Below are 21,203 nucleotides of genomic sequence, written 5' to 3'. Positions count from 1 at the left end.
CCCAAGTCCAAAGGGTAGTAAGTAGCAGAAGCAGGCCTTGAAGCGTTTGGTCCCCAATCTGGAACTCCACCTCTTCTGTAAGGGATGCTCCACAGGCTATCTCTGAGATGCCTTCAGAGCTCCTCTCCATCTCGAAATCGCCGAGCTCTGAAATCTCTTCCAAGTCTAACCTTTAGGAAATAGCTCCAAAGAGGGCTACTTTCAGATGTGGAGAACACAGAAGCAAGAAAAAAAAAATCACACCCACTTTTTTTTTTTTTTAAAGCTTTGAGATCACATTGAATTCTATTATAAACGATGCACATTGTTTTTTATTGGTCTTCTTCATATTGAATTCTTAGGCATGGTGCTGAACATCCATTAACACAGAACTATGACCAAGGTAAAAGAAACAGGGTTTTTTTGGTTGTTGGATGTTTGTTTTTTATATGTGGAATCTCACAATCACATTATTAACCATTTTAATAAATACAAGCATGTTTTGATTCACAGACAACAAAATACAGCATTTTTTTCACATTTCATTACAGTGCATAACAGAAGGCAAGGGAAAGTATATAGTAGTATTTTATTTGGGAGTTTCTAAAATTCGGACCACGGACCTGTGCTCCAACATGCGGTTTTGAACATGATCCGTGGGTACCAGGAAAGTTAGTTTCCGTTTTTTTCTTGTATTCACCCTGACATATCTAGTGAGTGAGCTTGTAAAGCTAGGTCCTCAGAAGTCCTTTAACAAAGATTCATTCTTGGCTTAGTGTCCAGTTATCAGATCACTGAAATGTGCTGTGAACAACAAAAGTTTCTCTCTAGTCTAGTTAGCAAAGAAATTTTCCAGTTACCTGCTGGATCTGAAATTTTCTTAATACTTCCAGTCAGAACCTGACTGGAAAATGCCAGTGGATGGGAAAGTATACACAGAATGGATTTCTCTAGCAAAGACTTTAGAGAAATTTTGCCTCTGCCCTTTTCAGAACTGGCCCCATACAGTCAAATTCAATTATCCACTAAATAACCTTGCTTTCAAATTTGAGTAGGTGATGAAGTCTTGGGTTGGCTCAGCTGTGGTTTGCTTTGACTTTAATCAATAAAGTCTTGCAACTGGTCTCTTCAACCAAAACAATTCACTCTCTCAAGCTAGGGAATGCCTAAAATGCAATTTAATTCACCACATTAAGCACCCACTGTGAGTGCCAGGGTTAGGTGCTGGGGACAGAGGTGATAAATGATCTGAGCCCTTTTCCAAAGGACCTGGAAGTCCAGTGAGGACAAGATGGCATATGACAACTAGAACGCATTTTCTAATGTGCTAGATGCATAGGAAATCCTCCCCAAGATGCCTGATACACTTGAGGTGGGAGTGAGGAGACCAGGGAAAGAGTCCTTCCTGGGGAGGATCTCCTTCCTGATGGAGGTGACACCTGACCTAGGCCTCCAAGGAAAAGTTAGGATTAACTTAATGTCTGCTTGTGCCTTTGTTGGAAGCAGGAAGCTGACTGAAATGAGGGCTCTAGCTCAGTCTGAGACATATCTTCCAGCTCAAAAACTATGTCCCAGGACAGAACCTAAGGATTGGAAGGGACCTTGGGGCCCACTCAGGCCAAGCCTCTCATTTTACTGAGGAGAAAACAGGCTAGGGAGTTTTGACAAATGACAAGTGGCAGAGATAGGAATCAGAATCACGGCCCCTAGACTCGATCCAAATTCTGCTTTGAGCCAACGCACATGGGAGCTTTGCTTCTCAGTTAGCCATCCCCGAGCCTGCTCCTATGAGGGCCCTTTCCTTGTGGTTTTGTTTGGGAATTGATGACAAGCCCATATTCACATAGGAATTTCAGAATAAATTTAGTGGTATTTTGGATTACTCATGCTCCTTTCCATTAACATGAAAAACAGAAAATTACTAGCTGGGTGATCTTGGATGTCACCTGTCCTTCAATTTTCTCATCTGTAGAAGGGGAACGAATAATAGACTTATGGGGCTGACCTCACAAACTCGAAGGGGAAGTCAGAGATTATCTAGTCCAACCCCCTCATTGGAGAAAAGAAATGGAGATCCAGAATGGGGAATGGACTTTCCCAGTGCCACAAAGGGAGTTAGCATTAGAGCTGAGATTGTGGAAAAGGTCAAAGGAGAGACAGTGTGTATGTCCAGTGCTTTGCAGGGCTAGGCTCTCATATTGGGTGACCTCTCTGGCCTTTGGTTTCTTTTTCTATAAAATGAAGGGGTTGGATGAGTAAACCCCTGAAGTCCTTTTCAGCTGTACAGTTATGATCCGAGGACTCCTTGGGGAAAGCTTCTGAATGCCTCAAGAGATTTAGATGAGTGTGCTTTTTTTCCTCCCTAATTTACAGGAAATAGTCTCAGAACACTCAACATTATCTGTTCCTTTCTGGCAGGTAAAGGAGCCTTTATATTTTTATGATACTCTCTTCCCTGCTTCAAAAGATCAGTTTCTTTAAGACTAAGTCCTTGGAAATTGGAACTGGAATGTTTCACGATTATTTTAATCATCCTCTCCCATCCCCCACCAGAAGGGGTAACATAGAGTCAAAGACTGAGAGCTGGGAGGGCCATCAAGCCCACCTCTCTCTCCACCCCCCCTACATTTTATGGAGGAACTGAGCCTAGAAAACCAAATCAAGGGAGATTCCATGGTTCCTGCCCCCCTCCCCCCACATACACACACAAGGGAGATTCTGTGGTTAACCACCACTACCACCACAGAGCTGACTTGAGACCTTGCTGCCCTCAGATTTTCTATTACTCCTCATGTCTAAAGGCCTCTTTTATCATTAACCTGGAGCTGGAAGGGACCTCATAGGTTATTCAGGTCAACCCTTACATATAACCAGAAAACTTGTTATTCGATTCTCAGTAAGTCATTAGCCAGACTCCACTTGCAGACCTCCAGTAAAGGGGAATTCAGTACCTTAAGAGACAGCCAATACTATTGGTGTTAGGAATTCCCTCTCATCTAGTGAAGGGACCAAACAGGACAGGAAGTTCTAGAAGAAACTGATCAGGACTTGAGGGAGGCAGACTGGAGATTTTCTGTTTCTACTTCTGCCTTGGGGGGGTGGGTAATGAAAGAGTAGAGATAATGGACACCCTGACCCCAAGGCAAGAAGAGGGTTGGAAAGGTCAGTGTTGGACACTTTAGGAGATCAGCTTCTCCAAGAAGCATTGGGCACACACACATAGGAACTCTGAATAAATATCCCTTTGCCCGATGGTGTCTGCCTCCATCCCTGGCCTGACACCAGTCAGTCACCTCTCAATAAAAGAGGCCCATGTGGTGGCCACACTAGGTAGTCCCCCAAAGGTTCTTCCTTCTCCTTTGTTCTTCTGGTTCCCAAATTAAATGACTGTCATTCCATGTTCCCAATGAGCTTATGCATCTCTGCTCCATTCAGCACAAAATTTCTTGTTGTATTTCCCCAACTGATGTGAATGGCTTAGAGGAAACTGGGCCCAGTGCACTCCCTGAGTACAGCTTGAGATGTTCTGAGTGAGTAGAAGAGGAGCTCAGCTGCCACTTGGCATCTCCCCGGCTCCCCAGGCTCCCCTGCTTCACAGGAACAAAGACAGCCTGGACAGAAAGTGGATGCTCAGGCCTCTGGATACATGGGCATATTTTCCAAACCCACAATAGCTGGCTTCTCAACTTGCCACTGAAGACAAAGAGTTTAAGACTCTTATTTGTTCATTTTGGAAAAGGGTAGGATCAGGGTGAAGGAAGGATAGACTCTGTGGAAGCTAAAGTTTACTGCCAGGGCTCCTCATACAGATGGGCTGAAGCTGGTTCAGGACCAGGGCTTTAGAAACAATAAGATTTGAAGTTTTCTCTTCCACTTGTTAGATTAGCAATCATGACCCACTAAAATTTTGAGAGGCATTGTGGTATAGTGGATAAAGAGTTGTTTTGCTATCAGAAAGACCTGGGTTCAAGACCTGCCTCATGCTGCCTGTGTAACTCTGGGCAAATTATTTAGCCTCTCAGCACTCCAGCACATCTCTCTCTCTCTTAGACATTAAATTGCACGAGTGTTCATCTGAATTAGTCGAGGTGTTTCTATCCCAAGAGTTCTCTGCATCAATGAAATCCCAGGGGCAGACCTTTCCCCTCCTCCTCCCCACCCCCTCAAAAAAGGATCCCATGGCATTATGTCTATTAGAACTGTACAATTTGGGGGCTGGAAGGATCCTTGGAGAATAACTCAAGCAGCCCCCACCTCACTGTAGGAGAAACTACTCTGAAGCACCAGGGCTAGGGAGAGGAGGCAGAACATAGGGGTGACAGTGATTCCTGAGCTCAGACACTTCACCCACAATTCCCTTGGAATATGACAATTCTGGGGTTGGGAGGAGGTTGGGGTTTTTTTGTTTTGAGTTTCCTCTCTGTTCCAGCTCCCACAGACCCTCAACACAAACATCCACCATTGTGCCTTTCTGACAAGGTCTGGATTTCCCATTTGGAAATAGGGTATTGGGAATGTGACATCATTCTCATCTGTGGCTAAAGTTACTCTCACCTGCTGGTGAGCACACTAGTATGCTACAACTCTCCATTACGTTTCTGTTCAGTTATTAATAAAAATTGTGTCTGTCTTACTAGGGTTGGCTAACATAGGCATCTCCTATCTGATTTGACAACCTCTTCTGAGGAGTGAACGACATTGGGCACAAAGCCACTCTTTACCCCTTCCCAGCCTTCCTGGATGGTAATCTCCCCCTTTTTGACCAGCTCATAGATTTCTCTAGTCAGGTCTGTGAAGGCTTTCTCCACATTAATGGCATCTCGGGCTGAGGTCTCAATGTACTTCATACCATACCCAGCAGCAACTTTCTCTGCCTCGTGTCGGGTCACTTGCCGTTGGGTGTCCAGGTCACACTTGTGACCCACCAAAACAAACACAATCTGGTAGGGCTGGACATGGACTTTGGTCTCTTCTAACCACTCGTGGACATTCTGGAAGGACCTTCGATTGGTGATGTCAAATAAGAGAAGACCACCTACTGAGTTCCTGTAGTAGGCTCTGGTGATAGACCTAAAAAACATGAAGAAAAAAATGACATCAAGAGCTCATGGGCCTCACTCAGTCCCAGTCTGCGCCCCCCCTCCCCTAGCCTATCTGTTGGCTTCTAAGATAAGTATTTTAAATTGGGTACAACCTCAAAAGGTGTCAAAACTCACTGATTCCCAGCTCCTTTTCCGAGATTTAGCACTATGAAGGTTTTTTGGGAGTTCATATAGTCCATCCCCTAGCCTTGAGACAGAACTGAACAACTCTATAGAGTGTGGCACCATGAGAAGGACACTGGATTTCAAGTCAAAGAATCTGGGTCCAAATCCTGGTGCTACTATCCTGCCTGTGACTGGGATGTCTGGCAGGGGTGGGGAGGGAGTTTAGTTCTCAATTTTTAAAATGAAGGGGTCACACTTGGATTATAAAATCTTACAAATTGTGGAATATGACTTATGGACAGCCTTTCAGAGGTAGATTAAGATTATCTAATATAATTTTTACAATTAATACAAAACTTTTACAATTTACAATACAATTAATACAATTTGTTGCATGCCGCCTGCTGGACTTGATGCACTTAGTAACTTCTTGAGTCAGGGATAGCAATGCTAATTGGGTTTTAGTCTTTGCTTCCATGGTGGGTGAAGAACAGAACCTGGAACTTGGGTATGTGTTGGGTACTTTTGGTTTTTATTAACATTCATAGAGGATCTTAGTGATACACTAAGCTTTTCAAGGGAAGTGTTTGTGTGTTGAACTTAACACAAATAAAAATTGTTGTTGCAATTTGCTGAGTTGCAGATAGTATTTAAGAAAAACATGGAAGTTAGAAAAACTATAACTATTTTTTTTTTTGCTTTTTGGAGGGGGGAAATCAGGGCAATTGGAGTTAAGTGACTTGCCCAAGGTCACATGGCTACTTAAGTGGTAAGTGTCTGAGGCTGGATTTGAACTCAGGTCCTCCTGACTCCAGGGCCGGTGCTCTCTTCACTGTGCCACCTAGCTGTCCCAGGTATAATTATTTTTGTAATTAAAAGTCATAACTGCTGCTCTTGTAATTATGCGTGTCAAACTAGAATCCATATATTTTTTAATAACAATAAATTTATTTTAAAATAATTTAATAAATAAATAAACAATAAATAACAAGTTTATTACTTGTTAGCTAAACATGACAAATAAAATTTCTTCCTGTCAAAAAAAAATGGAGGGGTCAGACTAGATAACCTCCAAGGTCCCTTCCAGTTTTAGACCTATGAATCAATCAGCAAAAATTTTTATGGTGCCTACTGTGTGCCAGAGGCAGCTAGGGGGTGCAGTAGCTAGAACTCTGGGCCTGAGTCAGAAAGACTGATCTTCCTGAGTTCAAATCTGGCCTCAAACATTTCCTAGCTGTGTGACCCTGGGCAAGTCACTTAACTCTGCTCAGTTTCCTCATCTGTAAAATGAACTAGAGAAGGAAATGGCAAACTACTCCAGTATCTTTGTCAAGAAAAACCCCAAATGTGGTTATGAAGAGTCGGATATGACTGAAAAATGACTGAACAACAATTTATATGCCAGGCACCAGGTTGATCGATGGGAACACAAAGCCACCACTGGGACAGCCCCTGCCGATAAGGAGCTGCCATTCTAATGATTAATGAACCTATGGTCTGCTCTTGTCTGATTCTAGTGTGCACCAGGAAAACCCTCACAATTAGTATTGTCCCAAAGTGGCAGGGGCCTCCTTAAGAGGTGGGAAGCTCCCCCTCCATGGAGATTTGCCAGTAGAGGCTGGATTCCTAATGGACTAGATGGCTATGGGGATTTCTTCCAACTCTCAAATCCTATTATCCTGATGATATATTTTAGGTGTTGTTTCTATCAGATGTATTTGTAATAAAGGGTTTTTCTGGGTCTATTATTTTTCTTTTCATCTTAATTCTATTTTTACAATAAGCAGAGATGAAATCAATACCTTGGTTAATTTCTTCTCTTTGTTTCATAGATTCTCCATAAAAGTCCTAGAGCAGAGCACCATCATGGCCTGGAAGTGACCCTTGGTTTTTCAAAGCTAAGCTAGCAAAATATAAGTTCAGGTTGGTTTTACCATGCTGGAGAAGTACGGTCCTGGCACCAAAGTGGGCCTGCTTTCTATGGCTCAGGTGAGCTGTGTGGAAATGCTCATTGCCGGAAGCTTCAGCTCATTAGGAGATGAACTCTTTGGCCACGGCAATCAGTGCAACTGAAAAACCCTGCAAAAAAGCCCTCCAGCTTGGGCTGTTCCTCTGCCTTTGCTCTTGCTGGAAACGGTGGCAAAGGAGGCTAAGAATCACAATTTTCAGAGTGTCCAAAAACGGCAACTTACCTCTTGGAACTCTATCCCATTCATAAGTATAAAGCACTCACTATGTACCAAGCTCTGGGCATAAATACCAAAACAAAAAGGAAAATGCCCCTGTCCAGCTTACATTTGACTATGAAGAAACAACACGGACAAGTGTGAAATTCTTGTCCAATGACAAAGGAGCAGAGAAACTGAATCAGATATTTTTGCTATAAAAGAAACCAGAATACAAAAAGAAAGCTGCTGCTAGGAGGGCCCATTGGAGAACTGGTGGATTTGTCTTTATTAAACATCCAAAAGGAGCCACAGAAATCCCTTCCTGGGACACTTGCTTATCTTGATGCACTTCTGCAAACATAACAGTCTGAAGAGACCTGCAACTTATGCATCAACCCCTTCGGGTGCACAAGCTAGAAATGCCCGATTATTAAGGTGGAGAAATAAGACAAGTTCTATATTGCCCTTGAAGTTAAATCAACAGAAAGGTGGGCCTAGGGGAGTGTGGCAAACAATAAAGAAGTAGGAAACAAAAGAGGACAAAGGTTGGTGGACTACATGGAAGTCCTGTGCCTGTATAGCATGAGTATTTTCTTTAAGGAAAGAGTTGAGGGATGGCTAGGTGGTGTAGTGTACTGGCCCTGGAGTCAGGATGACCTGAGTTCAAATCCAGCCTCAGACACTTAACACTTACTAGCTGTGTGACCTTGGGCAAGTCACTTAGCCCCAATTGCCCTGACTTCCCCCCTCCAAAAAGCAAAAAAAAAAAGTTGAGAGGTGCTAGGCATGGGGAATATATACATCACCACATCACTAAAAAGGAAAAATGATTACATCTTGCCTAGAGTTCAGTGGAGGCTGATGTGGGAATCACTTCCAAATCTGATAAGGTATAGCTAAGTCTGATGTAGTATATAGTAAGTCCATTGACTTGTTGGAACAAAGATCAAAATTAGAAGAATTAAAATGTGATATTTTTGTTGTTCAGTCATTTTTCAGTCACATTGGATCCAATTTGGGGTTTTCTTGGCAATGATAGTGGAGTGGTTTGCCATTTCATTCTCTAGCTCATTTGATAGATGAGGAAACTGAGACAAACAGGATTAAGGGACTTGCCTAGGGTCACACTGCTAGTAAGTGTCTGAGGCCAGATTTATACTCAAGTTTTCCTGACTCCCAAGCCCAGCATCCCAGTCACTGTACCACCTAACTGCCCTAAAATGTGATATGCCTTTCTTAAATAACAGAGGTGGACAAGATCTCTTGTATACAAACTACTCAACTTACAGTTTACAGGCTGTCAAAGCAAGAAGTGCCCTGTCATCTGAACTCTTTTTTTCTTTTGGTCTATTTCTTCTTCTGAAGAGACACTCTACCACCTCATTTTATAGCCAAAGACAGGAAGGGACTTGTCTGTGCTGAGGGACATAGGTCACTTAGCATGTGACTTTGTAGGATGTGCGATTACTGTCAGTTACTTTTTGTAGAATACTGTTATTTGGTTTCCTATTATTATAATAAATCCTCCCTTTGATCTAGCATGGCTAGAATGCCTGAGAGTATAGAGTTACTAGCCTTCTAGTCTACGGGACTGGGGGATCTGAACAGCTTGTAATTTATATAACTTTTCTTAAGTCTCTAAATAGCTACATGTAAATTTCCTTGTAACTGTCCAAGGTTAAGTGATGCCTCAAGTCCAAGAGGTTGTTTTGTTTTTAACCATGGAAGATGACCAAAACATAAAGCAACAACCATTAAAAATCTTTGCTACTTGGCTAAAATGTAAAAGAGTAGATAAGTGGAACAGACTCAGAAACAACTGAAAACATGAACTAATATTTGAACAACTCAAGAACAGACACTAGGAGAAGGACCCCCTATTTGACAAGAGCTTCTGGAAAAAATGGAAGGTGGTTGGGCATAAATTAGGTTTAGGTCAGCATCTTACACCATATTCCATAAATAAATTCCAAATGGATAACCAACCTAAATAAAAGAGTTACATCATTTAAAAAAAATTAGAGAAGAATGGAAGCCTTTAAAAACTGTGGTAGGCAGAGAAGTCTTAAGTAAAGAGGAGACAGAGGAGACTGCAAAGGATAATTTGGATTACATACAATTAAAAGCTTTTGTATGACCAAAAAAGACAGCTAGAATAAGAGAAACTGAGTGGGAGGAAAATTTGCAATAAATAACACTGTTAAAATTCCAATATCTAAGATACGTACAAGATTGATACAAATACATAGGCAGTTTTCTCTCTCCCTCATAATTTTTAGTTTAGACAAAAGCTATTCCTTCGGTAGTCATAATACATAAGAAAAACTGCAAATTATTAATGACCATATGAAAATATGCTCTAAAATATGCTTAAACTCCATAAGGGATTACAAAAAACTTAGCAACAGTAAAAGGTTCCTGAACACGAAATGACCAAAAATTAATTAAAAATCAAATAGGTAATGAATCTAAGGAGTTTCTGGCAGCGCTTGCCTGTGTTACATCGAGCAACTTCATTGCAGCCTTGATTCAGAACACAAAGCATTCACACTTTGCACCGAGCATGCTGTCATGCCCATGAAGCACCAAGGAATGCTGCCAAAATGAGAAAGGGGTCTTGAGTAGAAAAAGTTTAAGAAGCCCTGCTCTAAAGCACTAATAATAAGAGAAATGCCAATTAAAACAACTCATATGTTTGACCTCCTGTCCATCAAATTCTACTTCCAACTTTAGAAGATTTGGGAAAGAGTAGAAAGGAGGAAGAACTGATTTGGTTAGCTAATAGTTGGCTAAGAAGGTGGTGTCATAATGGGATTTGGATTTCTTGACCATAGCTAAAGATATACTAGAGTTTACCTAAGGGGCAGTGAGTAAAATGCATTTTGTTGGGTGTCTTGCAAATCTAACGAAGAACGCTTTAAACAAAGATGTATGAGGGGGAAAAACTACCTATTCTCCAAGCTAGATGGCATAGAGAGTAGCTACAATGAGGGAAGAATAGCAGTTGATACACTCAGAAGTTCTGAGTTGTATCTAAGTTGATACACTTAGAAGCCAAAATCCAAGAAGGATACAAGTAAGTAAAATGTATGTTCTCAACTGTCCAAAGTTTGACAACAAGAAGAGAAACTGGAGGTTCTAATAACAAAGAGGTAAGTTTGACATCATATGTGTCACTCAGACTTGGGTAGGATGAAACCCACAATGGTGCTAGATGGGTTTATCTTAATTTATCTTATTCAAAAGAAATAGGATAGGTGATGTGTATATAGCATTGTATATTTTTTATCTTGTATTTTTTCCCTCAATTACATGTAAAAACAATTTTTAACATTCATTAAAAAAATTTTGAGTTCCAAATTCTCTCCCTCCATTCCCACCCCCCTCATTAAGAAGTCATGCAAAACACATTTACATATTAGTCACATTGTAAAAAAAAAACACAGACCAACTCCCCACCCCCAAAACTAAAGTTAAAAAGTATGCTTTGATCTGTATTCAGACACCATCAGTTCTTTCTCTGGGGAGGGATAGGATTTTTCATTATAAGTACTTCAGAGGTGTGTTGGATCATTGTATTGGTGAGAATAGGATAGCACTGTATAATGAGAAGCTACATACATGTGAAGAAATTCAGAAACCATAAGGGAGAAATAGAGAATATCTGGATCAAGATCAATGCAGAACTCAAAAGTCCTTAGTCCTTCTTAGTGGCTTACGGTCATGAGAGGGCCCTAAAGATCTGGGCTGGGCCCAGGGCTGCCTTACTTTCTTATCAAGGATTATAGCTAAAAGCCCAAATGATGCACTCATCAAATTTGCTGGTGACATAAAGCTGGGAGAGATAGCCCTGGATGACAGAATCAGGATCTTGACAAGTTCTAGCATTGCACTCAATCTGATCAAATTCAGTGCAACAGGTTGCACTAGAGGACTGTGGGCTTTAGCTCATCTTTCATCCAAATCCATGGAAATCCAAATCTCATTATGACACCACCTTCTTAGTCAACTTTTCACTAACCAAATCAAATCTTCCTCTCTTCCACTCTTTTCCCCAAACCTTCCACAGAAGTTGGAAGTAGAATTTGATGGGCATGAAGTGAAACATACAAGTTGTTTTAATCGGCATTTCCTCATCTTGCTCTTGACCCCTATTGGTACTGCTGTCCCAGGGCCTTTCTTCCTTACTGCTGAAACAGTAAGGACAGTCCTATCTATTAGGATGGGGTAACAAGATAGAGTTAACCTGAAGAAGAAGCTTTCTTGTTACTAGTTGTAGAGCCAATGCAATATTTACAGTGCCCACAATCACTATAAATATACGTGCATGGTGCTTGATCTCAAAATATAACAGATCCTCTAAGTAGAAGACAGAAGCAAAACATTTATTCAGATACCAGAAAACCAAATCCCAACACCAGGAAACAATCTATCATAGAAGTTATTAAGCCACAACAGCATAGAGAGCCACAGCATGCTTTAGCCTTACCACGAACCAATATTTAATCAGGAACCTGATTGACTTCCTGGGATGTGTCCTCTCCTCCTCCCAGTCTAGCTATCTCTGATTCCCAGCTTCCTGTGTGTTCTGCTCCATGTTTCAGCAAACTCCTCCCACCACAGGCTCCATGTGATTACATTCAGCCTATTAGGGGGCAGAGTATATCTTCAAAGCAGGGAAGGTCTTCAAATTCTCATTACCATTACACTAGCCCAGCCACAGACCCTATCCAATCACAAGATGCCACATCCTTATTCCCAGCCCACAAGCCCCCTATAACAGCGCTATCCAATCCCAAGGCTGTTGGTGTTCACTCATTTCAGTCCTGCAGGATTGAAATTTACCTCCTGCCTAAACCAAACCCTAATATAAGCTTTATCCTTGTGTTTCTTGAGGGTGTCTACCCATGTGGGTGGAGGCTCCCTTGCTGGCAAACTCAAGAACCGCTCCTTGGGTACTGGGATTGGGTATTCATTTGGGGGTTCTGGCTTGTCAGTTTTATCCACAGTCCAAAAGTCCACTTTACCAGTAGTGCCTGATGGAGGAGGCCTGGTTCCACAGCAGCTGGGCTGAAAATAAGTTGGTGGTTTGTAGTGAGCTGCAGTTTTACTATGTGATGTGATGACCCCCAAACACAAACTTCTCTGGATCTGGTAGTAACAGACCCTCTTTGCTCTATGCTGGTTGGACCAGGTCTGGAGTCTCCTGTTCAGCTTCTTTTAAGGAAGACTGGGATGAACTGGAGAGTGTCCACTGGAGGGTAATCAGGATGACCAAGGACCTTGAGGATCAATCTTAGAAACTGCGCATATTTAGCCTGAAGAGAAGATTCAACTGAGACATTTGAGTGTCTTCAAGTATTTCAAGGGGGGGATTAGATTTGTTCTTTTGGGGCCCAGGAGGTAGAACCAGGAGCAAAGCATAGAAAGTAGTCAATGTAACTATGATAGGGGATGGGGGAGGGAAAGCTTCCTAACATTCAGAGATGGAGGTGGGAGCTTCCTAAGATACAGGGATGGGGGTGGGGGGGAGCTATCTAACATTCAGAGATGGGGGTGGGGTAGCCAGAAGTTTCCTAACATTCAGAGCTCTCCAGTATCCTGGAATTTGGATAGCTCCCCATCCATCACTAGAAGGGTGGGCTTCAAGCAGGGCTCAAATGCCCAGTCATCAGCTGTTTGTGAAGCACATCCTTCCTGAGGTAGGGATTGACTGGGGAGGTTTTTTCCAAGTCTACAGTTCTGTGAATCTCTAGTGCATCAACATATTGATTATTGTTATAAGAAATGGTGACTCTGGGCGATTCAGAGAAAGTCAGGGAGTAAGCAGAACCAGGAGCACCAATACAAAGAAGGGGGAAATCTGGCTCCTGGAGACCAGATACTGAAGCATGCCTCCATTCTCCTGGATATCAAGATGCAGAGACTTTATTGGTTGCTTTTGCTTAACTGGTTTTCATTGTCACAAAGGAGGGTTGAATGGGGGTGGGGTGAAGGGGGGGCTACATGTGGGCAGGACTTGATCTAAAAACAAAAGACACTGATAAAGAATGGGAGATGTGCCACAAGACCAGAAAAAGGCAAATGTAGACCCAATTTGCAAAAAAGAACAGAAAGCAGAGTGTGTAAACTTGAGATGGCTTCTTGGAAAAATTTCAGAGCATATTATTAAAGAGATCATTAATGAGCATCTTTTTAAGTCACAAAGGGCAGGCTTCATCAAAAAGTCCTGCCAGTGTAACTTGGTTTTCCTTTTTGACTAGTGATCAGAAGAATGATCAGGACACACATAGTTGACATTTCAGTGGTACATTTATTGAAGTCATTGATGGCTAGCATCACGGATATGATAGAGAGAAGAGGTCTGAGCCACAGTTCAGGAGCTTTGCAATTGGCCAGACCCAGAGAGGAGTTGTTAATGGTTCGATGGCAGCTTGGCAGAAGCACAAGGCACAAATAGCATGCATATTTAATTTGCAAAGGACAGTGCTGAGAGGGACAGAATACTGTCATCATTGGATGACAGTTGGGATCCAAAAATTCTTGGTGCATTAGAATTTTAAACCAAATTTAATAAGGCAAAATATGAAATCTTGTGTTTTCAAAACAAATCATCACTGGTACAAGATGGGGGATGCATGCTTAGCAATTTCTGACAAAGGTTTGGAGTCTTAGTGGCCTGGAAGCCCATGACTCAGCATTGGGATGTGGCCACCCAGAAGGCCAATGTGATCTTAGGTGTCTGCATGGTAGGGGCCAGAACTGGGGTAAAGGGTTAACTGTCTGAAGTCCCTCACACAGGAAGGTGGCATTAGTCTATTGGCCACCATCCTTGAACAGGCCATGCAGAAAAGAAAGTTGAACCTAAGCAGACTCTGATGAATTAAGCTCTATATGAAAACTCTAAATGTATTTGGCCAAGTGGCAAATTATTGGTTATATAATTCCTCCATGATACACACCATCGATAGTGGTTCTCAAAATGTGGTCTGGGGACGTCTTGGGGGCCCTGAGACCCTTATAGTGGTCCCAGAGGCCAAAACTATTTTTACGATAATACTGACATTTCAATTTCAAATGTGGTAAATATCGATAGATCTAGCCACATAAACAAAAACTCTCGGAGGGGCTCTCAATGATTTTTAAGCATAAAGAATTCCAGAGACCAAAACAGTTCAAGAAGTGCTGTCCCAGAACACCATACTGAGTAAGGTCTCAGACTGGCTCCCACATAGTCTTTGGCATGTAGAGGAAGGAATGTATGTGAGACCCTTACTCAGAGAATCATAGTCACAGACCCCAAATCCAGAAACCCTAGGCAGCTAGAGGGCAGCCTGGACATTTTATGCATGGAGTGATGCATAAATTTACTTTCCCTTTTAACTGATCTCCCAACTTCCACCCCCTTTTACTTTCAACTAAATTTGTGAATCCTGATTTTCTGGTGCTGTTACAGGGTTCCTCACTGTTTTCTTGGAAGGGGCATGGACAGATTGCATGATACGATGCTGATGATGTCGACAATATTAACATTTATATAAGGCCTATTACACACCAAGTACTATGCTAAGTGCTCTACAAATATTATCTCATTTGACCCTTACAGTAACTTGGAGGTAGAGAACCAAGTGAAGTGACCCATTCCCTTTTTGGAGAACTCTTGCTGCTAGGCAGTTCTTTCCTGACCTCAAGCCTGAACCTGCCTCTTTATACCTTCTCTCCATGTCCCCTGGTGATACCCTGTGGGGCCTAGCAGACCAAGCTCAGTCCTCTGTCACCTGAGAGCTCTTCAAAGATCTGAAAGCAGCTATCTTTTCCCCCAAGGGGATTGACAGCGATGTGACTTATCTTTTAGCACCTGGCAATATAAGTCACATCCCAGTCCTCCAAAAGAGCAGGCCTGGAGAGTCAGGAAGACCAGAGTTCTAATCCAGACTCAGAGACCTTGTGACCCTGGGCAGGTCACTTCACCTCTGATCAACTCAGTTTCCTCAACTATAAAATGGGGTTACTAATATAACCCCAGGGATATTGGATCAAGTGAGATAATTATTTGTAAAGTGTCTGGTGCATAATAAATGTTAGCTATTACTACTGAGAATCAAATAATAATAACTAGCATTTCTATAACACTTCAAGGTTTGTAAAACCCTTTGTACACATCAAGTCACTTAAATGCCATCTCTGTGTAACACTTTGCAAGCCTCTATGTGCTGAAATCAGGGAGGATTCCTAGGCAGGATTCTTCAGATCCTGCTGGGTAGGGGGCCTTCCCCAGTTCTGAGCTTTGGGAGGGGCTGCAGAAGATACATCTCTTAGGTTTGGGGAGGAAGAGCAGGGATTTGAGGACAATCTGCATCTTGGTTGTGCTTTCCAAGCCCAAGAGAACCTCACTCTCATAGGAATTTAGACACAATGAGGCAAATCCCAAACCCTGCCCCCCAGAGCAGGAATGCTGGTGAGGTGGGCTGTCCCATCTGGGAAGCTCCTCAAATGACTGCCACCAGACACTGGTTTACCACTTAACATCTAGGGACCAGGGAAGGGAAAGGGGACCCTTAGAAAAGGGCACACAGCATGCTGCTTAGCACTGTCAATGGAAAAACCAGTACTGGACAGTGACAAGGGTTGGGCTCAGGTTCAAATCAGGGCTTTGCTACCTATGTGACTTTAGGCAAGCTCTTTTCTTTCCCTGACTTCTATTGCTTCCTTAGCTGGACTTGGTAGCCACTCTATATTGAGGATCCTGACCTCTGACCTTATGATGGCAGATGGCTATCAGCCCCCCAGGCTCCTCCCCTCTGCTGGTAAGAATCTTCAAGGCTTTCCTCGGCTGGTATCATCCCTTATTGGAGAGAGGCCCTTTCTTGACCCCTTCCCTTTCCAAACTTGCTTCCCTATTGGCCTTGTGCCTAAGGAATGATTACACTCATTGAGGTACCAGGTGTACCCCTAGCAGGAGGGGAAGGAAGGACTGGTTTGGTTTTATCTTTCTAAGGCCAGTTCCAATTGCAGGCAGTGGAATTATGAGGTTTCTAATAAATGCTCTAGGACCTGGGCTTGATTCCAAGCTGTCTCTGACTGCTTTTGGGACCTTGGTCACTTCTCTGGGCCCTAGGGTACCCATGTGTAAGATGGGAGGGTTGGCCTTCCAGCTCAAAGAGTCTAAAGAACTCAATGTTAACCCATGTGGTTGTTTCGCTACACATCCCCAGGAGAAGGATGGCTGTTAAGGAGCTAAAGGGAACCCTTGGTCCTACCTTAGTCTGGGGTGTGAGTGAAAAATGCATGTTCTGATAAACAGCTGACAGCTTGAGGACATTAAAAAATGTTAGGTACGGTTATGAGCGGCGAATTTCTAGTTTCTGTTTCTTTCTTATGTGCATATGCATACATGTAAACATAGAATCCCAAAGAGGTTGGGGGTCTGTGACCCAGAGAATGGGGGCTAAAGGAAAACCATGTGGCGGTGGGCATGCGGCCTGGCCGCGCTGGCCACACAGCTGGCACCTGGGCAGCTTCCTTTCTGGCCTGAGGCTTACTTACTTTTCATAGATTCCTCTAACTGGATGAGTGTTTACAAAGGACGTGAGGCCTAATTAATACTTACCCTTATTTATCCTTATCACTTAAAGGGGCTTCAATTGTGACATTAACATTTTTTAAAAATCTCGACCTATGACTGCATCCATGGGGGAGAACTCCCAGTGCAGAAACCCATTTCACCACTGTAGATCAAAAACTCTCCTTTTGGGGTGGCTAGGTGGTGCAATGAATAGAGCACTGGCCCTGAAGTCACAAGGACCCAAGTTCAAATCCGACCTCAGACACTTGATACTTATTAGCCATGTGACCTTGGGCAAGTCACTTAACCCCAACTGCCCTGCTTTCCACCCTCCAAAAAGCAAAAAAAAAAAAATTACAAAGTATTCTTGGGGTGGCCAGGTAGCGAAGTGAGTAAGAGCACGGGCCCCAGAGTTAGGATGACCTGGGATCAAATACTGGCTCAGATACTTAGCACCACACTCAGAAATAACTGGCCATGTAACCTTGAGCAAGTTACTTAACCTCGATTGCTTTAAAAAAAACAAACAAACAAAAACTCCCCTTTAAGATATTGTCCAGGGGTGTGGGGAACCTGCAGCCTTGAGGCCACACATGGCCCACTAGGTCCTCAGATGGGGCCCTTTGACTGAATCCAAACTTCACAGAACAAATCCCCTTAATAAAAGGATTTGTTCAGTAAAACTTGAACTCAGTCACAGGGCCCCACCCGAGGACCTAGAAGGCCACATGTGGCCTTGAAGCCACAGGTTCCCCACCCCTGCATAGTCCTAGAAAGTGGCCTAGGTACTGGCACAATGACTTGCCCAGGGTCACAAAGCCAGGCACAACTCAAACTCTGGTTTTGCCAACTCCAAGGCTAACTCCCTATCCATTATGCAATGCTGCCTTTTGATTATAGAAATGAACTATTCCGAGGAAAGTTAATACCAAGTTGCAAAGTAGAAGGGCACTCTTTACTTTGACAGAGACGTCATTTTCATGTGGGTAGTACTATCCTCATTGTACCCTAAAGTCACTATTAGGCAGCTAGGAGATAGCTGAGTATGTGAAAGCACTGTGGTCTGAATTTGAATCCTGCCTATGACCCTACTTGTCTAGGCTTGGGTCCTATACAAAGTCCCTTCCTCTCCCTAAAGCCTCAGTTGCCTACTTTGTAAAATCAGGGGTTGGGCTAGATAGGCCTCTGGGATTCCTGCCAGCTCTTGATGCACATGAAACGATTCTGTTTGGAGAGTGGAGCTTTAAACTGTCTTTAAAAATAAATACATCCAATAAAGCAGCTCAGCTTCTTGGATTTGAAAACCACAGGGTAAGGGCCATTGGGAAGTGTCCTAGGCTGGTGCTGGGAGGCCACTGGGTCTTTGCCTGCTGTGACTTCTCCTTTTCTGAGACTCTGTTTCCTCACCTGTAACATTGGGTTAGACTAGACCAGAAATTTAGAGGTAGAAGGGACCTTAGAAGTCCAAGTCTCCTTTTTTTTTCAATGAGGAAATTGCCCAAGGTCACACAGGTAGTAAAAGGTGGGCCTGGAGCACCAGCTGCCATTCCCATTCAGTGATATCTACCCTGACCTAGGTTGCCATCAGATCTGAAAGGCCTCTTCCTGCTCTCCTAGGCCATTAGCTATTCCTTAACTGAAGAGATAGCTCCCCCCCCTCCCACCCCAGTCCTTCTCCTCTCTCCTGCACAGGCCTGTTTGTGTTGGGAGCAGTAAAGTCATCTAGGTATCAGAGGCTCAAGCATCCTGGGGCTTGCAAGATGTCCAGGCATTGAAGCAATCCTGGGTATTTCTCAAGGTCTTCTACGGGGCCTAGTGGGGGTGGGATCCAAGGCTGGTAGCTGGCACTGATCTAATCCTTTGGTTCTAGGAGCTTGGTTCCAGGAGCCTACATGGGGGTGGGTTGTTCTATGTAACCAATGAGGTGTATCAGGTCTGTTCGTGGCAAGGCCAGATGTCTAGGCAGATGTTCTGTTCTTTTCCAGTTGTACTTACACCCTGAGGAAAGCATGTCGAGAGGAGGGGGGTGGGGGCGGGAACGGGACCACCCAGGCCCAGGCCCTCTGGTGGTGCCTCTGCCATGTTCCCCACTTCAGCTGCAGCACCATTCTGGTAGGAAAGGTGAGCCTTCAGCTCTTGGTCTCCGACACCCTTTGCAGGACTGGGGCCACCATCCCCACTGCTGCTGCTGCTGCTGCTGGGGGTACCATACAGGGATATTCCTGGGGGCAAGACCAAGGTCCATTCCCCCCAGTCTGTCCCAGCAAATTTGCCTCCGGCCCTGGCAGCAGGCAGGCTCAGGGGATCTTGGTGGACTTGGGGATCTTGGTATGCCTGCCTCCATTCCTCCTTCCCTCCTCTGGGGACAGACTTGCTGGTGCACACATACATGGGGCACACGGCGAACATACATGTGCAGACGCAGAGCAGAGCACACACAAGCATGCAAGAGCACAGACATACACACTCGCGCACACGCACACATCTCGGGGCTTGGCCTCCCGGCCCCACAGGCTCCTTCGCTCATTCCAGGGAGCTGCCCAGCTTACCTCCTTCTCTCCTCCTCCTCAGCTGCCCCCTCCCCTCCTCTCCCCTCCCCTCCCATCCAAGAGTCCTCTGCAGCATCCACCCGGCAGGATGCTGCTGCTGCTGCTGCTGCCTCGGCGAACTGTGAGGTCTAAGCCACTCAGACAAAGCTGGAAGGCAGCCCTGGGCGTCCCGGTGTACACCAAACACTACCCTGGAAGCCAGAGGAGGAAAGGAGCCCCCCGAGGTGGTCACATTCCACATTCGGGCCCAGGGCCCGACCCAAAGGCCCAGGAGTGGGGGCTGAGGGGGCGACAGGGCGCAGCCTCTCCCCGGCAACCCCTACTCTGCCTTCTTCCCCCACCCCACTAGCGCAGCGCTCCGCCCACTGCTCGCCCCGCCCTCGCCCTCCAGTTCGCCGGCCCCACCTGAACCTCTCCTGGCCCGCGGTGTCCCAGATCTGGAGCTTGATTCTCTTCCCGGGCTCGATCTCCACCAGACGGGAGAAGAAATCCACCCCCACGGTGGGGTCGGAGACCTGAGCGAAGCGGCCCTCAGTGAATCGGCGGATGAGGCAGGACTTGCCCACCGTGGAGTCCCCGATCACAATGAGCCGGAACTGGTAGAGCCAGATGGCTTCCATGCTGGCCGCGCTCAAGCGTCGGCCTCCGACCCGAAGCAGCGCCAGCGTGGCGGGCCTGGCTGCAGGACGGGGCTGCGGCTCGGGAGGCTGCGGGCGCCCCCGCGCGCGGGCTGCGCGGCGTCGGGGGGGGGGGGGGGGGCGGGGCTAAGCCAGCCGCCCGGCGCTCGGCCTCCCCAGGCCCTAGGGCATCAGCCAGCGGGCCAGGGGCCCCCTGGGGGCCACGCCTTCGAGGCTGGAGTTGGGGCGCCGATTCGGGGGACGGTGTGGCCCGAGGCCGCGGACTGGGGGCTCCGGACGGGGCGCCCCCCGGCTAGGAAGGCGGCGTCCTTGGCAGTGGCAGCCCGAGTCAAGGGCCTTCGAGCCGGCCTATAACCGCCTTCCAGGCGGGCATCCCGTGGGGGGGCCCAGGGCCAAGGCTTGGGCAGCCCCGAGCTGGTGCCAATGCCAGTGCCGGTGCGGGCGCCGATGGCGAGGAGGCAGCGCTCCGCGAGGCTGGCCTGGGCCAGGCTGTCACAGCCGCAGGGCTGGAAGCCTTTAGACGTGGGCAGAGGCGGGAAAGGGCGGCGGGGGTCACTGTTCTCTCCGCGCGTGGACTGGACCGGACATCGCCAGGATGGAGGTGGGAGGAGCACGAGGAAGAGAAGAGGGATGGAGAGACCGAAAGAAAGAGACAGACAGACTGGGGCAGAGAGGGTTCTGGGAGCGAGCCGACGCTCTGGGGCTCGAGAAAAGGCTGCTGCTACAGCAGTACCAAACATTCTGACTCATCGTTGGCATCATGGTTTACCGCAATCTCCTGCATAGAGGGAACGCTCCAACTCAGCTGGCTACTTACCTCATTCTCTAGATGAACTGCTCCCAAGGAAAAATCAACAAAGGGCTTCATCCTTGCCTAATCAATCCCCAGCCTGGAATCCCTCAGTCTTTTCAGTTTCTCTCAGATGAACTTGGCGGACTTTTAGGCTGAGGGCCTTCCAGCCTAAGAAGTGAAAAAGCTCGTTCTACTGCCAAGGCCAGAGCTGGAGTGGAAAGGAATCAATAGGGAGGCAGAGCATTGCACAGATTCAGACCCTGGTCCTACCATTTTTACCCACCTTAGTCTGCTCGTCTAACTT

The 21,203-nt window shown here is 45.4% G+C and overlaps 1 protein-coding gene across 1 annotated transcript; it reads right to left on the bottom strand.

Annotated features, from left to right (window-relative positions):
- Positions 1-283: 283 nt before the first annotated feature.
- On the bottom strand, positions 284-20,190 carry RAB39B (RAB39B, member RAS oncogene family). The gene is made up of 2 exons (XM_069063735.1): positions 19,874-20,190; positions 284-5,049 (listed from the first exon to the last, which is right to left on the bottom strand). The coding sequence occupies exons 1-2, from the start codon at positions 20,086-20,088 to the stop codon at positions 4,623-4,625; spliced, it is 642 nt and encodes a 213-aa protein (XP_068919836.1). The 5' UTR covers positions 20,089-20,190; the 3' UTR covers positions 284-4,622.
- Positions 20,191-21,203: the final 1,013 nt, after the last annotated feature.

Source organism: Petaurus breviceps, unplaced genomic scaffold (assembly GCF_028583685.1).
Source record: "Petaurus breviceps papuanus isolate PSGF00001 unplaced genomic scaffold, PetGlider_PUasm1.0 90601, whole genome shotgun sequence".
Lineage (NCBI taxonomy): Eukaryota > Metazoa > Chordata > Mammalia > Diprotodontia > Petauridae > Petaurus > Petaurus breviceps.
This window is presented reverse-complemented; position numbering and strand designations above follow the sequence as displayed.